Source organism: Labrus bergylta, chromosome 1 (assembly GCF_963930695.1).
Source record: "Labrus bergylta chromosome 1, fLabBer1.1, whole genome shotgun sequence".
NCBI lineage: Eukaryota > Metazoa > Chordata > Actinopteri > Labriformes > Labridae > Labrus > Labrus bergylta.
Window position 1 is genome coordinate 11,093,377 of NC_089195.1, and position 20,677 is coordinate 11,114,053.

The following is a 20,677-nucleotide window of genomic DNA, read 5'->3' on the forward strand; positions in this document are numbered from 1 at the left end:
GGCTGTAAATTAAACCCTGTGTTTTTAACCCCAGCCTCCAGGCTTGGTAACAGTGGATGTAAACCACGTCTCTCCCACTGCTAACAGCTAATAAAGCATTTGGCTCCTGTATACACAGTGACCACCACACATGGACACGCACTTAAACCTTGCATAAGCTCTCCTGGCATGTGGCTACAAGGTGGCATTTTATGTTCAGGGAGCTGAAGGCAGGAGACTGTAGATGTAGAAAGGTGACTGCTAAGCTAAAGAAAATGTTTTAAACAACACGTTATCCAATGGATCATTATGTCACAGCTTTTCATTAAAAACACACAAGTTCTAATGCTACACAAGACCATGCTAACACTGACGACCTTTTTAGTTGCGTCCTCTTGGTTTAGAGTTAAAGTCGGTTGTCTCTCAACTGGAAGGTTGGATCCCCAGCTCTTGCAGTCACGTGTGTTCTTGGGTAAGACACTGAACTACAAATTGCACCCGGTTCCAAACCAGCCGGTGTGAATGGGATTAGTGGTACTGATGGACACTTTACATAGCATCCTAGTGTGTGAATGGGTGAACATAACATGTAGTGTAAAAGCAGCTTTGAGTAGTCTCGAAGACTTTGTATTGGTGTACTTGGCCTTGTGTTTTTGTTTATATCTTATCTCTTGCTAGTATTTGGGGGATGTTCAAAGCTTTATCCAAAAGCAACTGGACTGGTTGAAGAGCTTGAAGACGTTTCACCTCTTCAACCAGTTCTTCAACCAGTTCTTCAACAAGTCCAGTTGCCGTTTGGATCAAGCTTCAAATTTACCATGACCTGGATGACTGAGAGCCTACACAGATATTTGGGGGATGGTTCATGTTAATGGTGCTGTTATGATGTTGGCTAAATGACATGCTGGAACATTTGATTGATTCTCATCTAATGTTTCTGAATAATTCCATGTGGGATGAGTCATGTAAATAACCCGACATGAAAATAAAATATTCATTTATTTATTTTAATGTAAACTGTCGCTCCTACACATACCTTGTATGTATGTTGGTAACCATTCCTAAGAGAAAATAATCAAAACTTGTAATTACCCTTTTCTTTCTTAAAACATGTGATTTTTTCAATGTTCAAAAAAATCAACCTCAAAAAAATTCCATCTGACGTTTTTTCTGCTTATGGGGACATAAACATCCCACTATATCTATGATGTGATAGAAATAGTGGCTTTTGTCATTCTTTATTTTTTTTAATATAATTTAAAGCTCTCTATTTTCTATTGTTCTATTTTATCTATTCTGTAACATTTTCCAGCTGCATGTCTTTACTGTGGACTGGGGCTTGGGAAGACACGCTTGAAGAGGAAAAGTGTGTAAAACTTCAGTCATTCCCTGTGGGATGTCAGGAATGATCAGGATCAGAGGAGAAACACCACTGGAATGATTGTAGAAGAGTTGGTGGAGGGATAGAATGAAGATGAGAATGGCTTGATGGAAATGTGGAAAGAGAGACAGAGACAGATCAAGAAAGTGTGGTATTACTGGATATGAGGAAAAGCACAAGCTGAAGGAAGAAATGGCAAAATGTCTTGAAGGGAGTGTGGGGCAGAAGAGAAAGAGGAGAGAAGAGGGGACTGTGGGTCTCACCACTACTCGTCTTGAAATGACCACTAGAGCAGAATGGGGTGAACACACACACAAAGTCACAAATCAAAAAGAAATGCATCATTCATACAATAAGCATAATATAACATATGTGGGCCATATTCATACACAGGCTACAAAACACTCAAATTACAGAAAGAATACATGGAGTTAAAATATGTGAGATGAAAAATGTGTGTGGGACACTAGTCAGGAGGATCAAGTAACCAGTTTCCAACTGTGAGGTTTCTGCCTCTGTGATTTTTCCTTGTCCTCCATAGTGGTTCCACCACTATCCACTTCTATAAAGTCACATCAAATCTCTTCTTACACACCAATGCCAATGTCAACTCTCTCAGGGAGAGTCTGAAATAGCTAATCTTAGGGGTTAAGCTTGCTTTGCCATCTGTAGAGGAAGCTTAGATCAAGTAAGGATATAGTGAAGACACATGATTTAAAAAAAAAATGCTGAATTTATGTGCATCACGTCAGGGTTAGGATATTAGAGGATTTGAAAAGTTTACAAATGTATTATGGTCTGAGTTGGGATGGCACGGTTCATATTCATGAAAATTGACGTACCCCATGGTGACTTTATTTGCTTGTACAAAATTAACTTTATAACGGGGCTAGCACTGTGGTATTCTGGTTACAGTGAATTTTCCATAGCTTCAAGAAAAAAGATCATTTTGGCATTGCAGTGATATGGGAGGGATTGATCACTTCGAGAGAAGACTTAATGTATTTTAAAGCCTATTAGTTTAAATTAAACTGGCTTGTTCAGACTTAATATTTTTAAGAAGCCCCATTTTAAAGTGTTGATTTCAGTTATAATTTTTTTTAGTTTTGAACACAAAGACCTGCTCCTACAAATACTTTTCTTTTCATTCTCTCTACATTCCAGATATTCCAGAAATTCTTTCTTTCTTTCAATTCTTATCTCTAAAGCTACACATTTTTCTAGAAACTGCTTTTGAAATGTATATAAGATAAGATAATCCTTAATTTATCTCACAAAGGGGAAATTTACATTGTTACAGCAGCAAAGAGCAAAGATTGCAGACAAAAAGTGAACACAGTACAATTTAAAGAAAAAAAGAAAAATTAAGAATGTACAAAAAAATAGATACTAGAAATAGATTTAAAAAATAAAAAATAGATCAGCTATTTGACAAAAGTGTAGTCTGTAATATTCTGTGTAACACAGACATGCACACAGTGCACATAAAGTGTAACATGTTATTGCACAAAGTGGATGGTTAAGCATAATATAACATTAATATAATATAACATGGTTATATGGTTAATATAAAGGTATTCTGACTTGCCTGTTCAAGTGTTCATAAATATACAATCATAAAATGTACTTCTATACTGTTACGTAACTTTAAATTACAAAGTGTTCCAATTACATAAAAGTCTTTTGTTTTAGTTTGGGATCGTCCAGCATACCTAACTGAGGAATTATTACCTTCTTGGTTTCTGAGAAATGAAGATAAAGATTTTCTGCTTATGACCATTAAAAATCATCGAACAGTTTTCCATGTGGACATTTATACAGTATTTGCTTTTGCAGAGTCATTATGAGATCATCAAAAGTTGAGTGCTAAAAATATCCCTCATGTACTTAAAAATAAGTATCATTTGCCCACGTAGTTTCTCTATTGTTTGCCTTTAATGTGAGTAAGTAAGTACATTAGGACAGATTAGTCGTCAAATTAACAGCATAAATTATGGCCTGGGCTGCAGAGAGCTGATCTAAATAAAAAAATAAAAAAAGTTAAGTCTTAAACAAATAGTTGTGTTGTTCCTTTCTCAATATATTTTGTTCCTTTCTCAATATATTTTGTTCCTTTCTCATTTGTCCTCTCGGCTGCTTTTACTCTTTTGAGTCATGGGGTGTTTGAATGTTCCACAGTGTGCTACGTTATTAGTGTCTGTGTTGATTCATTCATCTACGCTCAGCTTGTCTATGGTGGGAAATACCCTTACATTGTATGTGTTTATTTCTAATGGTTGTTTTTCATAAATGTAGCAAATTAGCATTTAAAAAGATGGTTTGACAACACATCCTCAAAGATATCCATGACTCTGTTTGGGGGAGACAGAGAAATATGGTGGCTGAAAAATAAGTTTAGCCTTGAAACAATTTGAAGACGTTTCTGTGTTTGTATTTATAATTGACGATGTGTGAGATTAAAGCAAACGTGACACTTTGTTGTGAAATCAGAGGAAAAAAGGCCTGAAGTTCCTTTCTTCACACGCAGTAAGCTCCACCCCCCTGATGAGCTTTTCTTGCAAATCAAGCACAGCCAGTTCACAGATGATTCAAGAAGACAAAGAGTGTGTGCTAACCTCAGTGTGTTATGTGAGAGTTTGTGTGATAATTTCCCAGGCCCTGTGAGAATCACAGTCAGTCTGTGTCTTTGTTTTCCATGTGGTTTAAATTGCGTGTCTGGGCAGCTGCCTCTTGGCCCACATGTACTCTGTGAGTTAGTATGTGTCATCCACATCCTAATCCATGTCTCTTTGTATTTCCTTACAGTCTGCTGCAGTCTCCGATGGAGGTGAGTAGAAATGTCTTTATAATATCTCAAACTTAATGGCTGTCTCATATTCCATGACATGTATTTTGATCTCTTCTGACTATTTATTTTTTACATACCTGCTGTTGAATTATTTCTTTTCTTATACTTCAGTTGTTGTGATTGACTTTAAGTAGCTGTAATGGGATGAAATAGATTAGCTGTGTGTAGGGACAGTTTCTCTGTATATTGTAGTGTTGTATGGGGTTGTGGCCTTGCTCCTCATGAATATGTGACCGCTTTCACTGAATTCACAGAAACAACAGACTATCTTGTATTACCTGCTCAACTCCTGCCTCACCTATGCCTGCTCTGCTGAGGTTGACGAGCTGTAGCCTTAAAATAGTCCAACATTTGTAAACACAAGATGAAAAACAAGAGCCTGTTGTAACGCATCACAGCGCAAACACACAGAGACATACAAAAACTGGTGATGTTCAGAATGGACCAAAAAAAGGATCATTTGTTGGCTGTGCATTCATTCTATTAATTTGTTAAAGTGTGTTTGGTAAACAAAATTAGAAATCAAATACAAAAGTCAAATATCTAAGAGTTCAATTACAGACGGTATCTGATATCAAAATATCTATCTTCCATTATAATCTCTTATTTTGTATTTTTAACCAGCATGACACTGCTCTTCAATTTCAGAAAGTGTCATTTTAATGGAATGTTTACATTTTTCCATGTATCCTGTTGTGTTATAGTGAAGCTCATTCTTCAATTAGCATGTGCCAACAATAACAAAAGGTCTGTGACTTCGCACCCTAATGGTGCTTTAACACCTAGCAAGAGCACATGAAAGACACAATTCATGGCAGATGGCTGATAAAAGGGGGAACAGGAGGTGTTGAGTCCATGGAAGACATGTTTACAATCTGCTCGAATGCAAAAGTCATACCTCATGTCCCTGGTAAAGAAACTGTATTTTTAGTGTATATATATATATATATATATATATATATATATATATATATATTATATCAGATTTAAAGCTACTGTGAGGAGTTTAAATTGGTAATTTAACAGACTGGAGTTATGGATGTCTATGTATGACCGACAAAAGTCAAGAAAGAGAGAATATTTATTGTCTGTTACTGCTGCAATAGGTGTCAGACAAAGTAATGTCAGCATAACATTTAAATGTCTTTATTTACATCTTTGTGGGAAATATTCAAAGTGAGTGACATGTCAAACAGTTCTATTTATGTACATGACAAGATCAGCTAAGAGATAATACTACTTTGTTGTCAATATGGGTCGAAAACTCAGACAAGACCAACATTAGAAACAAGATCCTTAGGGAAAGTTGTTTTTCTTTCATATTTAGTTTTACGTGACAGTTTGAGCCTTCCTTTAGTGGTTAAACATAAATAAGTTCATTTACCCATAACTGGCTGCAATTTTCAATTAGATTTGGGGTTTCAATGTTTTGCACTTCATCACATTTTGTTTTTATTAATATTTCTAACAGTCTCCCAACTTTTTGCGCAACAGGACTATATTACGTTTGCATAAATATTTTTGCATTCTGGGAATTCTTTGTTAGTTTTCTTTTTTTCATCAATTTGTGTAGAAACCCAGTTTAGTGTGTGGGTGGTTTACTTGTGTGTGTGTGTGCGTGCGTGCGTGTGTGTGTGTGTGTGTGTGTTTCTGAACCTGTGTGCACATATATTTGCTTGTGCTTTAGCGTTTTTAGTTCTCTGTGTGTTCTTGGCTCTGAATTATTTATCATTTCAAGGCCTACATGTGCTTGTATCAATTACCTACCCTGTTGCAAAAGGTGTGTGTGTGTGTGTGTGTGTGTGTGTGTGTGTGTGTGTGTGTGTGTGTGTGTGTGTGTGTGTGTGTGTGTGTGTGTGTGTGTGTGTGTGTGTGTGTGTGTGTGTGTGTGTGTGTGTGTGTGCAGGTGCGTGCATGTATTGTGACCTGACACTCTCTGTGGTCTCTCATGTTTTCAGCCAGGTTGCTCATGACCAACAGCCTCTCTCTCTCTCCTTTAGTCTCTTTCGTCTTACTCACTTCCTTTCTGTGATGTTGTCTGCTGTGCGTGTGTGCCCTGTCTTAAACTATGTATGAAACCCAGCGTGTGTGAGTGTGTAAGGGGCCCTGATAGGGTGAGTATGGATGGAGGGGCTTGGTTGCCCCTTAGGATTCGCTACATGCCACGCTGGCATCACACCGGCTCCTACCAACTTTACCCAGGTGAGGTAACAGCTAGTGCTTCTTTCCATCTGAAGAAAATCCTGGTTTTAGACACAGAGGACTGGTCAACTAAACAGTGTGAAAGGCTTTGATGTTTAATATTATTTTGACTTTGTTTGAGTCACCAAAGGTATTTCAAGCATTGCAAGGATTAAAAGTTATCAATGGAACAAACGACACAGATGGTTTGTGAAATAGATGATTTTTTAACGACGAGCTTCAGTTTGTAAGACTGCTTTATCTTTTTTGTTGCTGCCATTCCATAATGTGTAGGGTACCTTGGCTCTGCTGTTTCTTGTCTCCCTCCCCATTATATGAAACAAGTGAGATGAATGTTGGCTTTAATTGGAATACAGTTAGGTGGGTTTTCTGTTCTTAAGTCGATAACAGGAAGTTATTTATTTTCTGGCTTTTCTGCAATTATGGAAGTTGAACTTTGATGACCGAGCTCTGGTGGATGTTTAGTCATATCTTTTAAACAATTATTCTCTTTTGCATGTTAAGGATATGAGTTTCACAGGTGTAATTAAGTAAAACTTAATTTATAAAGCACTTACATAGTTAAAACCAATCAAACAAATCATAAATAGAGAAAATAAATCACAATGTCAAACAGGGCAAGAAAAATAATCAGGCAAACACAGAGACAAACTACACATCAAAAAAGGGTTTAGAAGTTACATTAACACTTGTCTGTACAGGTGTGTTTCTAGATTTATTTTGAAACAGTCCAAAGATTCTGAAAATGTGATGGTTTGTGTGAATTTATTCCAGGGAAAACCTGGAGAGCACGTTCACCCGTGTGATAAAAAGAATGCTAAGATTAGATGATCTGAGTGGACGAGGGGTGTAATATGGAACAATGAGGTCAAAATGTAACTGGGGGCGAGGACATGCAGTGCTTTGTATGAGTCCAGGATTTTGTAGTTGATTCTGAAATTTACTGGAAGCCAATGAAGAAAGGCCAGGAGAGGCAACAGGAGGATGTAGAAACGACAGCTAGTTCAGATTAACAATCAAGCAGCTGGGGCGCTGGTGGCGCAGTGGTTAGTGCGCGCACCCCATGCATGGAGGCTGTGGTCCTCTGGGCGGGCGGCCCAGGCTCGAATCCGGCCTGTGGCTCCCTTCCTGCATGTCATTCCCCACTCTCTCTCTCCCTCATTTCTGACTCTGTCCACTGTCCTGTATCTCCATTAAAGGCAGAAAAAGACTAACAATATAATCTTCATTTGAAAAAACAATCAAGCAGCTGCATGTTGGACTTACTGTAAACGGTATGGTGATGATTGGCTGAGGCATGTATATAGAGAGTTGCAGTAATCGGGACAAGATAAAAAAAAAGTGTATATTAATATTTCAACTTGCTCAAGGAGAGAGCATTGTTCTGATTTTTGTGATATTTCTTAGCTGAAGGAAACACGACTGCACAATCTTAGTGGTGTTTTTGTCTTGTTCTTGTCAAAGATGAATCCAAGGTTCTTAGTGGTAGGTTAGATATTTAGACTGAAGGGGGTCATTAAACTGTTCAACTGTTGTAGGGGAGTGATCGGGTCTCGTTAAAAGTATTTCAGTTTTGTCAGGGTTAAGATAAAGGGCATTTTGAGACACTCACTCTTTAATACAGACTCAACAGTTATGGAGAGAAGATAATTGATTGAGGTTATTTGGTTTTGCGGGAAAGTAGTTCTGAGTATCCTTTGCACAGCAGTCATGTGTCGTTGGAAGAGATGTTGTGAAACCCAGTGGAATCATTGGTGGCAAATGCCCCTTTCTTCTTTGTTACTGTTAAACCGTCTTCATATTACATATTACATCACTTACCATTCGTCGAATTGCCTTTCCATTTTTCCTTTCATCATCATGTGCTTCAATATGTTTAACTCCTTCAGCTGACACAAAATAAACCGTTAGACCGACTGAAATAAACTGACTTTCTGGCTTACTTCTACATATTGAATGACACTGTTCAACTTCTGGGTCAAAGCCGGCACAGGGACTGTGGAGAATGTGCAGAATGCCATTGTGGGGTCGATTCAGGTATATATATATATATATGCAAGAATCAACTCCAATCCAGTCTGCCTTCAAGAAATTCCAAGATTTTAGTCATACTAAGCCCCTAAAGGCTCAGGTAAGAAAAAGGAGGCCATGTGCTAATCCATCCCATTGTTTCCAGATCCATGTTAGCCATGTGCATGATTTTCTTTTAAACACTGCAAACTGATCTGTAAACCGTGGGAATGGATGCAAAGCCGTGGAATACAAAGGGCTTTTTATTTTTTCTTACCTGAGCCTTGCAGCACTCCGTACAGCCGGGCTGACTGATTATGATAACACACCGGGAGACACAGTTGGCATTTTATCAGTAAAACAAATGTAATTTAGGACAGCAGTATATCACCTTTTTTGTGTGAGTCATGGGAGGGTTGAGCTTTTCTTAGATATATATAGAGGGAAAAAAAAGGTTGGGAACCACCGCTCTAGGTGAATGTATATATCAGAGAGACTTATTAGTCGAACTTAAAGCGACTGAAAACTTTGTGTCAGAGCTTTAGTATTTCCCTGCATTAAACATTACAATCAATTCAATTGATATTTTTTTTATTTATATTGTGCCAAATCATAACAAGACTTTTCAAAAACAGCAGGACTAGACCGTACTCTTTGTTGTTATATTTAAAGAGACCAAACATGAGCCCACATTGGGAAAGCACTGAACAACATTTAGCAACAGTGGCAAGAAAAAAAGTCCTTTAAACAGGCAGAAATCTTGAGCAGGACCAGACTCAAGGTAAACAGACTTCTGCTCTGATTGGATTGGCTGAGGAAATGGGATAGAGGAGAAAGAGAGAGATAGAAATAAAAAAACAGAGCAGCAACAACAACAGATAATACAGACTTCATACAGACAGACTATAATGCCATTGGACTCCATTATTGTCGCTGAATATTTATTTGATGATGCTTTTTTAAAGACTGATGATCTGTCCAGATTGTGCATTGTAAAAGTCTGGTCTCTATGACACTTAACATGATGAGTGGTTAAGAGAATAGCTGGGTTCATGTTTGCCTCTCCTTGCCAACAGTTAACCAGGATAAACTGAAGTCTGTTAACTGCTTTTTTTTTTTAACTACGAGTTAATGAGTTGAAAAATGAGTTGAAAACTGATTAAGAATATCTCCAGTTTGAAAACTGTAATTGATATGACAATAACACTGCTGAGGCCAAAAGCACACTGGAGTTGTCCAGACAGGACTTTAGCTCTGGGCATCATACTTGTCTTTTAGTTTATTTACAGGATCTGCGTCGTTTAGGGCACCTGACCAGTGATGTTTTCCCTCTGGCTGTTCTTGTTTTTATTTTATCTCATCTGAGCAGCCCACTTCCAGTTCAACAGGCCTGAAGCTCTTCTATTCTTATTCTCAGCTCTCTCTCTCTGTGCCTTAACCTTGTAAGTCTGTTAAATCATTTGGAGTATATACTGAGGTTCAGAGGCTGGAAAGATAATCAATTCATACATACTTTATGATTCTTCTGAGAACTATTAAGCTTATATGCATAAAAACTCAATATGTTTAATGCTGAAAGAACACATTTTGAGTGACAATCATTTTATAATTGAAAATGTGTAACTACAAAAAGAAGCAAGGGTATCTTAAAAAAAAAGTTTAAACTGTCTGGATTGTTCGAGATTAAACCAACCAGAAATAATTATGCGTAAGAAAATAACATAACATTGTAAGGGAAGAATATGTTCTTATCACTTTTTTCATTTGTGTTTTTAAAGAATTATATCATGAATTTATTATCTCATGGTTCCCCACAACTCTCTGAATTTGCTATGTTTTATTGTACAGTATTATATGTCATTGCTTGTTGCTTGACCTGTAGTAAACAAAATCAATATGGAGTTCATATAAGTTGTCATTTAAATTTGTACAACTAATGGGTGATCGAATCTGTAATATAACTCTGGAAAGAAATTGTATCATGAGTGAAACTGTACAGAGGTGTTGTGCTGAGAAGTGATTAAAAAGCAACACGATGAAAGGGACATGTGTAGATAGGAGCCCCACTGAACTGTCTAGTCATTATTTCAGGAGGCAGAATGGAGGCCAACAAGTGGAGAAGCATACATTTAGCCTAATATTGATTATAGCTTATTACCCACTCTAGACTGTATTTTTTTTATTTTTGCTCTGGTATAAATAATGGATGGATATTTTTCACATAGAGCAAAATGAAACTACCAACATTTTTAATCATTTCATCCTGTATGTACTTATATTGGGGCTTACCCAGAGACTCCCAGCCCCCATTTGTGTCATTCCCACTTCTAACTACTCGATGTGTTATCTGTGTGTTTGAACAGAACTCAACAGTGTAGAGCTGCAAGGTTGCAGCAGTGACAACAGTCTGAACAGCAATGCCAGCCTGCCCAGCGTTCAGAGCCACCGACGCCACACTGAAAGGAGAGTGGCCAGCTGGGCTGTGTGCTTCGAGAGACTCCTGCAGGACCCTGTGGGAGTCCGCTACTTCTCGGTACTATGACAGCACATGACTGGTGTTGGCCAGCGCATTCACATAACAGACAGTCTGTGGTTTCATGCATTAATCAATAGATTGTTCAGCTATTTTTACTATTAACACTGCACAGTTGAATTTTTTTTTTCTTGATATTAAGCGTTGCAGATAACCTTGGGAAATACTAAGGAACCCAGATAACATATGGTTATACAATTATTCTTTCTGTGGTGACAATTTAGTCATGTCAGGCAAAGTGTTTTACATTGTACAGATACGTTTTATTATAAATCCACACCCTGCTGTATTTGTATGAAAATACCTTTGACCTCTAAATTTGATTCTTGCACTACAGGAATTCCTTAAGAAAGAGTTCAGTGAAGAGAATATCCTGTTCTGGCAGGCATGTGAGTTCTTCAGCCACGTCCCCGAGAATGACAAGAAGCAGGTAACTGCCATGCAAGATTTTGTTTGATCAAAAGCATGCAGCTATTTAGACACTTCAAGCTAAAGTTAAGAAAATCTTGTTCAGTAATCACCTGTTTTTTTATCCTTGTGTTCTCAATTTCCTGCCAAAGCTCTCTCAGCGTGCGAGGGAGATCTACAACAGCTTCCTTTCCAGTAAAGCCACTACACCAGTGAACATAGATAGTCAAGCTCAGCTCGCTGATGACATACTAAATGCCCCCCGGCCTGACATGTTCAAGGAGCAGCAATTGCAGGTGGTGTATACACAAATAAACTTCTAACTCTATTTATTGAAACCCTAATGTGATTCACAAATAGAATTATGCAAGCTGTCCTGTAGGACATGACGATGACCTTGAGGGGGAAGTGAAAAAAGCTTGACCCGGAGGAATAAAGTTCAAACTAATTTAACTGAAACAAAATAAACTCTTAATGGAAACGCACTAGTATTTCAAGACTGAGTGCTCACACAACAGAAGGTCAGCTATTAATCTTTTCATGCTGTCTTGCACTATGATGTGAATAGCTTCTTAGATATGCTGGTTGTGAAGGGAGGAAAGTTGCTGAAAAGCTCTATTGATTTCAGTCGACAATTTCAGATGCTCAGACTCTGATAAGAGTCACAAGGCCAGGAGGATATCCTCATCATCACCTCCTTTATTTTTACACATCAAACTTGCACACTATTTTCCAAAAGTATCCAGCCTTGTCATGATCTTCTGTAACCATTACTTGAGATTTTGAATGGCTCTTAAAAAAAGGGCCCAGGCTACAGGAGTTTTGGACCAATTATTCCCATCTCAACCATACTGACATCTGAAGGAGAGTTCTAGTCTGAGACCTTGGTTGGTACCTTTGTAAATCTAGATTTAGATCCTGGATTATCTGGCACCACCAAGCTCCTCAGGGTTGCCCAGATAATTCCAAACAGAAGCAGTTGTTAGCAGTAGTAGTTTCTTGTAGTAGTAGTAGTTGGCTAGTAATAGATGCAGTAATACAGGCAAGTTCAATAACAGTTGATAATCACCATAACATAGCGTTAAGCTAAAGATAGTCACTGTCTCCATCCATTTCAACGTCAGCTTTCTGAACCAGGGAAATGTTTCCTTTGGCCAAGCTGCTCCCTTACCTTTACTGTACATTTCATATTGCTGTTGGCCTTTCTTGGCCTTAACCCGACGTTGGCGTTGAAATCCCCTCTAAATCATGCACTGACTCAGTTTGAAAATGTCTGTATTTTTGTCAAATGTTGTGCCATTCGACCTCCTTGATGCTCTAAGTCACTGTTTTTGTTGGAAGGTTAATTACCTAATATGAGTTAGTGTTTTGGAGTCATCACACAATGCAAAGTGTGACTAGTATTCATGACACTTATTAACCTACACAGTGGGGATAGGAGGCTGAGATGTAATTTTGTAAGAACAGCCATGCTTTGGTGTGTGCTTAAGCCTTTTTTTTTACAATATTGCAGTGTGAACACAAAAAGACCCAAGGGAAAAAAGAAACAATGTAGAATTGTGTCATCTGCCCACTAAATACCCATCTCCTTCATTTTCTCCTCATTAGATCTTCAACCTGATGAAGTTTGACAGCTACACCCGGTTCCTGAAGTCTCTGCTGTATCAGGAGTGCATGCTGGCTGAGGTGGAGGGGAGGCCCCTGCCTGACCCCTACCACATCCCCAGCAGCCCAACCTCCAAACACAGCACCACTGGCTCCGACCGCTCCAACATCTCCACACCCAAGAAGGTAACACTAAAACAGGCTGCCCCTTGGATGTGTTTGAAGTTTTTTCAAGTCTCAATCAAACATTTCAAAAGGGTGTTATTCCTTGTTTAAATCTGGGTGTCTGTTTTTGACCCACTTCATTTATTTTGTTTGTTTTTTTAAAGGAGGAGAAAAAGAGCAAGTCTGGCCGATCTTTAAATGACGACAGTCGGGATGAGTCAGGAGACAGGAAGAAAGGCATGTTCTTTTCCTGGTCCCGCAACAGGAGCTTTGGCAAAGGCCCTAAGAAACGAGAGCTGGCCGACTTCAACTACAGTCAGTAGCTTTGAGCATTTTATGAGTTCTTTCAATTTTAAAGCTTTTTTTTGTTGTTGTATGTTATCAAAATAAAAAAAGGCTCCTGCCTTCAGAGTGAAATAGTTTTATTACTACTTCAATAGCACAGATCAGCAAATAGTGATTCTTCCAAGTCGTAGTGTACCCAATAGACAATAGATGCACTAGTTTCAATTTCTTTGGCCAAATCTGATTGTTGAATTTTTTCCAGGTCTGAACTGCTGATTCGTATTTTGTCAGATTCATATTTTCCTGCTTCAAAGATTTATATTAAACAGCAAATAAAAACATATTTGGGTGACCAGCTCTCATTATCACTGAAACTGATCTCAAAATAAAGTGCTTCAAACCACTGCACATATCTTCTTGAACAAATAAAAGCAAAAATAAATTGTATTTCAGTAGATCACTCGTATCAAACAGGTTCAACTTCAGCCCCCCAAAAAAGGTGTTACAGATCTATATAGCAGCACACCTATGGAAATGTATTTACAAATTAAAATTTAAAATTTAGTGGTTGTTTGCCAGTTAGTGTTTTTTACAGGCATATACAGATGTGGGGTGACATTGTAGTTGGCCAGCATATAAACAGGATTTCCCATTTCCATACATGCTGAAACCTGCTGTGTAATTATTGCCTGCAATCTCAAAGCCAACATGTCGGCTTGTGTGAGTGGCTGTCGCTTTTTGCACGGCATTACATGTGCAGCTCTTTTGTTAATCTATGATTGGCACAGCATAAAATGTATTTGAGAAGACTAGTTCAGATCACCAGCCGGCTGATTGGTGCACATCTACTGTAGACTTTTATCGTTTTAAATTGACACTCATTAGTTGACAGGTCATTTTGCTTCTTTTGGGCCATGGTCAGTTGAAATCAGGATCTTATTTACTCAATATATCAGGACTACTATGAGGAATTTCATTCATCTCCACTTTGACTCAATCTTTTTAAAATAATCTGATTTTGGTGGTCAAGATCAACTTCACTAGTACCTTAAATCAATCCCATTCTTGTGAAAGCTCCATCTCTTGATTGTCAAAGAGAAAACAGTGTTTCTCACTGAATATTATTCACTGTAATTCATTGCACTATCGTGATAACTTCAATTTTCACACTAAAAACTTCATTAAATTCCTATTTTATTAAAGTCATCAATTCATAATCTTTGATTAAAGTCGTGGATGTAAACTGCAACGTGATTGTTTAATGTAGGCATTTAACAGTGGGGCAGTAACTCTAGTTTATGTTGGATAAAGAGGCATGTCTTTCTTCACAACACTACATATTCTTTTTCAGATTTCTCTGGCAGCAATGGTCGCCGTGAATCCCAGGGGTCACTGTCATCGGGAGCAAGTCTGGAACTGGGGACATCAGGACTGGGGAGGAACGAGGTCAGTCTGGAGAAAGGCATCCTGAGATAATTAGTTAAGATATTGGAATGATGTACTTGTAGACTTTTATTACATCATAGCGGGGTTTCTGAAAATGAAGAATGCTGACTCTGACTGTTTTCCAATCTATTTACCTCAATTTCCATTTGCCCTATCTTCTCTCCTCATCCTGTCTTATTTTTTCTTCTGTCAGGGTGACGTTTCCCGCGGTGCAGTGTCTATGTCAAGCAGCGCCACCTTGAGGCAGTGTAACATAAGCTTGCCTGATGGATCATGTTGCTCTGTGCCACTCAGGGCTGGAGTGTCTATCAGGGACTTGCTGCTAGGCATCTGTGAGAAGCTCTGCATCAACCTGGCAGCTATAGACCTCTTCCTGGTTGGGGGGGAAAAGGTACAATACAAGTGGGTGTGGGACCATCCCAGGAATCTTCATTCAGCACTTCAAAGCTCTTGTACAATTATATACACAATATGGGGTACTGGGTATAATATAAGGTTATGTTTTCAATGCAAAAACAAGATGTCTGGTGCAAATCCATAATTTAGGTTGTAAATAAAATAATAAAGTGTAAAACACACATTTGAATTGCCTGGAAAACGGCCAAAAAGTTTTGCAGCTGAAGGCAATTTTCTCTTGTTGTGGATCTGGTTGTGGAGAGGCGCTGTCAGCACCTCAACAATCTGCTGAAAATATAGAAAATGTTTTTTTGTTAACTGTTATTGTTAACATACACGTTAAGAGCTAACATGCAAAACTGAAGCATGTTAAACATGTTCGATGTGGCCATTCAAACAAGTCAAAGGGTCACCGTGAGCAGTGTTTGTCAGAGGTCTTTCTCTTTCTCTTCTAGCAGTCAGTCTTTGCTCTTTCATATTGGACAATTTATCAGGTCAACTTTCATGAAGACTAAACTCTTTTTTTGTGTCTGTCTTTGAACTCTTTCAGCCACTTGTTCTTGACCAAGACTGTATGACTTTGTGCTCTCGTGATCTCCGACTAGAAAAACGCACTCTCTTCAGGTAAGGTTATCAGCAATAGTCACTAAACTTTTAAATCAAAACCACGAGTCAAATTCTGGGTAAATTCTGTCACACAGAAACCTACAGTTGTGATTCTCCTTCTCCTGTTACAGACTCGACTTGGTTCCCATTAACCGTTCCGTGGGCCTGAAAGCAAAGCCTACTAAGCCAGTGACTGAGGTCCTTCGGCCAGTGGTGGCCAAATATGGCCTGCATCTCTCTGACTTAGTGGCACGCATTGTAAGCAGCCATTTAATGGTGTTTGCCTGTAGATAGAAAAATATTGACAAACAGGCATTGTATATGGTTAAGCTGAACTCATACGTGTGTGTGTGTGTGTGTGTGTGTGTGTGTGTGTGTGTGTGTGTGTGTGTGTGTGTGTGTGTGTGTGTGTGTGTGTGTGTGTGTCTGTGTGATGCAGAGTGGGGAGACGGAGCCATTAGATCTAGGTCTTCCCATATCAAACCTGGATGGGCTGCGAGTAGTATTAGATATCGCAGAACATACTCCCGAAAAAGGTAAGAAACACACAAATGTAGTTATCCCAATTATTTACATATTGACATCCATACAACTACATGTGCTCCCTCTCCTTCATTCAGACAAACAGAAAGCAGCTCCCTCAAACAGTCATGTCCCGACTTCAGCAAGCAGAAACCAGTCATCCTCAGTAAGATCTTCCACTTTTTTTTCCTCATTTTTCTTCTTGCACTGGAATGTTCTATAACCCACTGACTGTCCACCTTCTGGTTGATGATGTCACGCTACTAAGTGCCCCTTTCCCTGTCTTCAGTCACTGGTGTCTCGTTGCAATGTGTAAACAATATGTGCAAGTGTATGATGTTTGTCTCGTGCAGCATTTGGGCTGTAGAAGACTTGTTTGTTTATGTGCACTGTTGATGTGAGGTCAAGGGCCTCGACAAACGTCTGCCTGTGGCTAAATGCTTAATCAACTTTTCTATCTGGTTTGCTGGTTCTCTTTCTTCTGTAACCAACCCACTGGTCAGGGAAAAGTAGCCTATCCTCCCTGAAAGTTGACTGGGTCTCAGAACCTCAAGAACTTCCGCTCTTTACCCAGAAATGGACTTTATGGTGATGGCGGGAGCACTTTACACTCACTGTCCGGTAGAGCTGGGAACTGTCTACAACCTCACAATTCAATTCTATTTCAATTCTTTGGGTTACGATTCCAATCCAAATCGATAGGATTCGATATTGATCAATATGCTTCAATATCGATTTAATAATACACTTAGATTACATAAATAACCTAGCTAACGAATCACAGTGCCTTCTGATATTTGGTAAATAATAAAGTGTGCATTGTTTGTATTAGTGTAGAAAACAAACAAAATGTATTTTATCGTTACATTATTCTTTAATAAACAAATAATAACAAACGTAACGTTGCTGTAATGGCATGGACAAAAAGTATACGTAAAGTGCCCATTTGTGCCTGACCTGATTTCACAGCACCCACAGTGCCCCCACTGGAGAGGGGTGTTATTACAATGGAAATAATCAATCTCAGGATTTCCCTGAATCAATATTTAATTGGCAAAATAATAATTGTAAAGCATTGATGAATCAATATTTTTCAACCAGCCCCACTCCGGGGGTTTCTGTTATTAAATGTGTTCAAGCTGAAAGGCAATCCTTTCTTGGTTGATTCGATAGGAATCCATTTTTCAAACAGTCTGTTTTTCAATTCAAGGGCAGTCATTTGATTCTTATTACTAAGAAAGTTGGTCTCTGGTGTTGTGGTATCTGTCAATTTGACTGTTCATGTTGGCCCTGCAGGACTTTTCCCTACTCTTCATCTAATAAGAATTTAAGATGTTTTATAGATAATTATTTTTAATCCATTTGTATTACTTAATTATTACACAAACCAGATTTTTTATATTTTCCAAATTATGATCCCTTTTTATCTCAAAGCAGCATAATTGACCCCCCCATCATCTCCATAAAATTATTCTCATTTTACAAATTGTCAAAAGTCCCCATATGCTGTCATTAATTGTGCCCATACTTGCACCATCAAGTCTTACCAGGGCTCTAATGCCCCACTCGCTCTCCTTGTGGCCCTCAGGGGAAGGACAGGCCGTCAGGGAAATCTGTTTCAGCCCACCCCAATGGGGAAAATGGCAAGGCTGGGCCCAACCCTGACACAAGCAGCCAGCCCTTACCCAACCACTCAGTCTCTCTCCATAAGGCTCCGGAGAAAAGAAGGCAGAAAAAGATTAATATAGACGAAGCTGAAGGTAAAGACGATACAACCTGCCTCTCTCTCTCTTTTGTTTCTGTAGCTTTGATGTTCTGATCACACTAACCGTTTGCCTGCCTGCCATTTTGCAGCAGCAGCAGCATCAAATGCTTTCAAAGCTAGCTAGCTACATGTAGCTCAGTCTCCCTGCTCACTCTGAATGTAGCTTTGACTTGTTTAACTGATTGAAACACACCCTCTGCTGCATGTTTTCTTCATTGTATAGGATGTGTTGGCCTGTTTCCAAGATCTTTTTTTTATGTATTTGTTTGCTTGTGTTTTGTGTGCGCCTGCACACACCTGTGTGTATGTGCTTATGTGTCTGTACACCTGTTTATGTATGTTGTGTGTGTGCGCGTGCCTGCAGAGTTCTTCGACCTCATATCCAAAGCTCAGAGCAACCGAGCAGACGACCAGCGAGGCCTGCTAAACAAAAGTGACCTGCAGCTCCCAGACTTTCTGCGCCTGTCGCCCGTGGCAACCAACCAGGCTGGGCCTCCTCTTTATGAAACTGAGCCAGGTTGCTCAACTCCTCATTCCCGTCACTCCAACAATGGCAGCTTCCCTAGCAGCGGTCGCCAGGGCACCAAGGCAAACAGTAATGACAGGGGAGGAGGCAGCACCCACTTGCTCAACGCGAGCCATCATTCCCAGAGTTTGGACTCTGCACTGGGCAATGAGAGTAGAGGGGGGAGGAAAACCGGTCCCCGGCCTCAATTTCCTGGCACCATCTCCCCCATCCATCCATCCCAGGGTGCCCAGTGTGGTTTCCATCTAGACTCTGTCAGGGGAGAATCCGTCCAGATGCTGGAGGAGGACACCCTGTCTGACCTGACTCTTGTTGGAGAAGGGGACATTAACTGCACCAGCCTAAACTACGTCACTCCCTCAGCCCTAGAGTGCAACCCCCATCCCCGACAAGAAGCACAAGATGGTCAGCCAAGCTCAGGTACTTCCCCAGTGTGAACTCTTGAAACTTTGGACCCAATAAAGTCAGCTTGAAGTACCTTGTTGGTTTTTGGCCCAGAATGCATCCTGCTTTCCCCTCTTGATTTCATAAATCGCTTTCTTCAATTTAAACAAAATAATAGAACTTTAAAATACATATTGAATTGTAAATACAGTAAATATTGTAAAGGACTGAGCTGAATAATTCATGATTTGAAATGGTGAAGAATGTACTAGCCTGTCACCAGCATGTACAGCAAGTCAACAACAGCCTTAAGAGAAAAAAAAAGTCAGGCACATGGAGAAAGATTGATGCATTATGCACATGCGTGTGTGCGTGTGTATAACTTGTCCAAGTTATTTCTTTGCATGGAGTGTATCTGTGTGACCTTTTCAGCTGCTTGCAGTGGATTTTCTTCTGGAAATGTTAGCTTTAGGTTTAGTACAGGATGAATTGTTATTGACTCGCGTCATCAATCCTGATTCCCACCTCCAGTGTACAGAATCTAACAATGCACTTTAGCCAAATATAAACACAATCACAATCACAAACATTCCACATTTTTAAGAATCATTTTCTACCTTCTTTTTTTGCAAACTTTGACCAGTCAAAGTTTCAGTTTATTGCTACTAAGTTTGAGCTGCTATCAAGCGGACAAACACTCGTTTTCTAATAATCAATTGATGCTCTAAATCCACACAAGTATGAAGAATACATCACTACACCTTTGGGTTGACCATGTTTTATTCACAACTCATTACTTTTTTTTTGGACTCTGCATTTTAGTTTAGTTTAACATTTTCTCAGACACACACATTTGCTCCGCTGATGATTGACACAAGCAAAGTTTTTTCTGTTTCCATCACTTTTCTCTCCCTCAGGCATTTCTTGTCTCATGAAAACAGACTTAGCGAATGATATACATGCAATCTTGTTGTTCAGCAAATTATATGAAAGCATCTGCACTGAGCAGTTTTCTGTTTTTCATCTCCAGAAATCTTCTTTACACTTCATCAAACAGCAGCATATTTATTCCTTATCCACAGTCGAGCAATTCTTCAGTGTTTTGAACTGTCTTTTCTTGCTAGATTTTAGCTGGAAGATTTGGACTTACAAGTCTAAAAAGGTTTTACTCTTATTTTATCCTTCTTTTCACTTTTATGATCCGTCAGTTAAGTATTAATTCTTATATCCTCATCTTTGTTAAATCACTGATCCTCTGTTCTGCTCAGTTAACTGCTCTGTCTGTACATAGATCAAATAAATGTTTAAAAGGTTGAACTCTCTCTGTAGAGCCTCGTGTGAGTGGCCTCATTTCTTTAAACATTTCAATTCTATCTGAATCATCTGTTTCTCTTCACTTCATTTGTTATAAATGTGTCAAACTGTCCTTAGCTCATCTGTGGAGATTCTGAATAGTTATCTGTGTTTACATGTAGTTTGTTTATCTAAGGTTATAGTTTTAAAAGTATATTCTGGCCCAAATGTCAAACATGATATCATCCTCAGAATAACTTTACTCAGGATTTCTGACATCTCCACATATTTCAGAGGGAACTCTTTACATATTACTTCACTAC

At 39.0% G+C, this 20,677-nt stretch overlaps 1 protein-coding gene across 3 annotated transcripts in view; it reads left to right on the forward strand.

The window, feature by feature from the left end:
* rgs12b (regulator of G protein signaling 12b) overlaps positions 1 to 20,389 on the forward strand; it is a 41,743-nt gene extending 21,354 nt beyond the window's left edge. For 2 of the 3 annotated variants that reach the window (XM_020641376.3, XM_020641375.3), the window contains exons 6-19: positions 4,166 to 4,187; positions 10,784 to 10,953; positions 11,291 to 11,383; positions 11,514 to 11,657; positions 12,970 to 13,152; positions 13,296 to 13,446; positions 14,768 to 14,862; positions 15,056 to 15,253; positions 15,809 to 15,882; positions 15,996 to 16,122; positions 16,304 to 16,400; positions 16,485 to 16,552; positions 17,975 to 18,146; positions 18,516 to 20,389. In XM_020641376.3, coding sequence (XP_020497032.1) covers positions 4,166 to 4,187; positions 10,784 to 10,953; positions 11,291 to 11,383; positions 11,514 to 11,657; positions 12,970 to 13,152; positions 13,296 to 13,446; positions 14,768 to 14,862; positions 15,056 to 15,253; positions 15,809 to 15,882; positions 15,996 to 16,122; positions 16,304 to 16,400; positions 16,485 to 16,552; positions 17,975 to 18,146; positions 18,516 to 19,114 — 2,193 coding nt within the window. In that variant the 3' untranslated portion in view covers positions 19,115 to 20,389. The remainder of the gene's footprint in view (positions 1 to 4,165; positions 4,188 to 10,783; positions 10,954 to 11,290; positions 11,384 to 11,513; positions 11,658 to 12,969; positions 13,153 to 13,295; positions 13,447 to 14,767; positions 14,863 to 15,055; positions 15,254 to 15,808; positions 15,883 to 15,995; positions 16,123 to 16,303; positions 16,401 to 16,484; positions 16,553 to 17,974; positions 18,147 to 18,515) is intronic. The other variant, XM_029278771.2, reaches the window with a different exon arrangement.
* Positions 20,390 to 20,677: the final 288 nt, after the last annotated feature.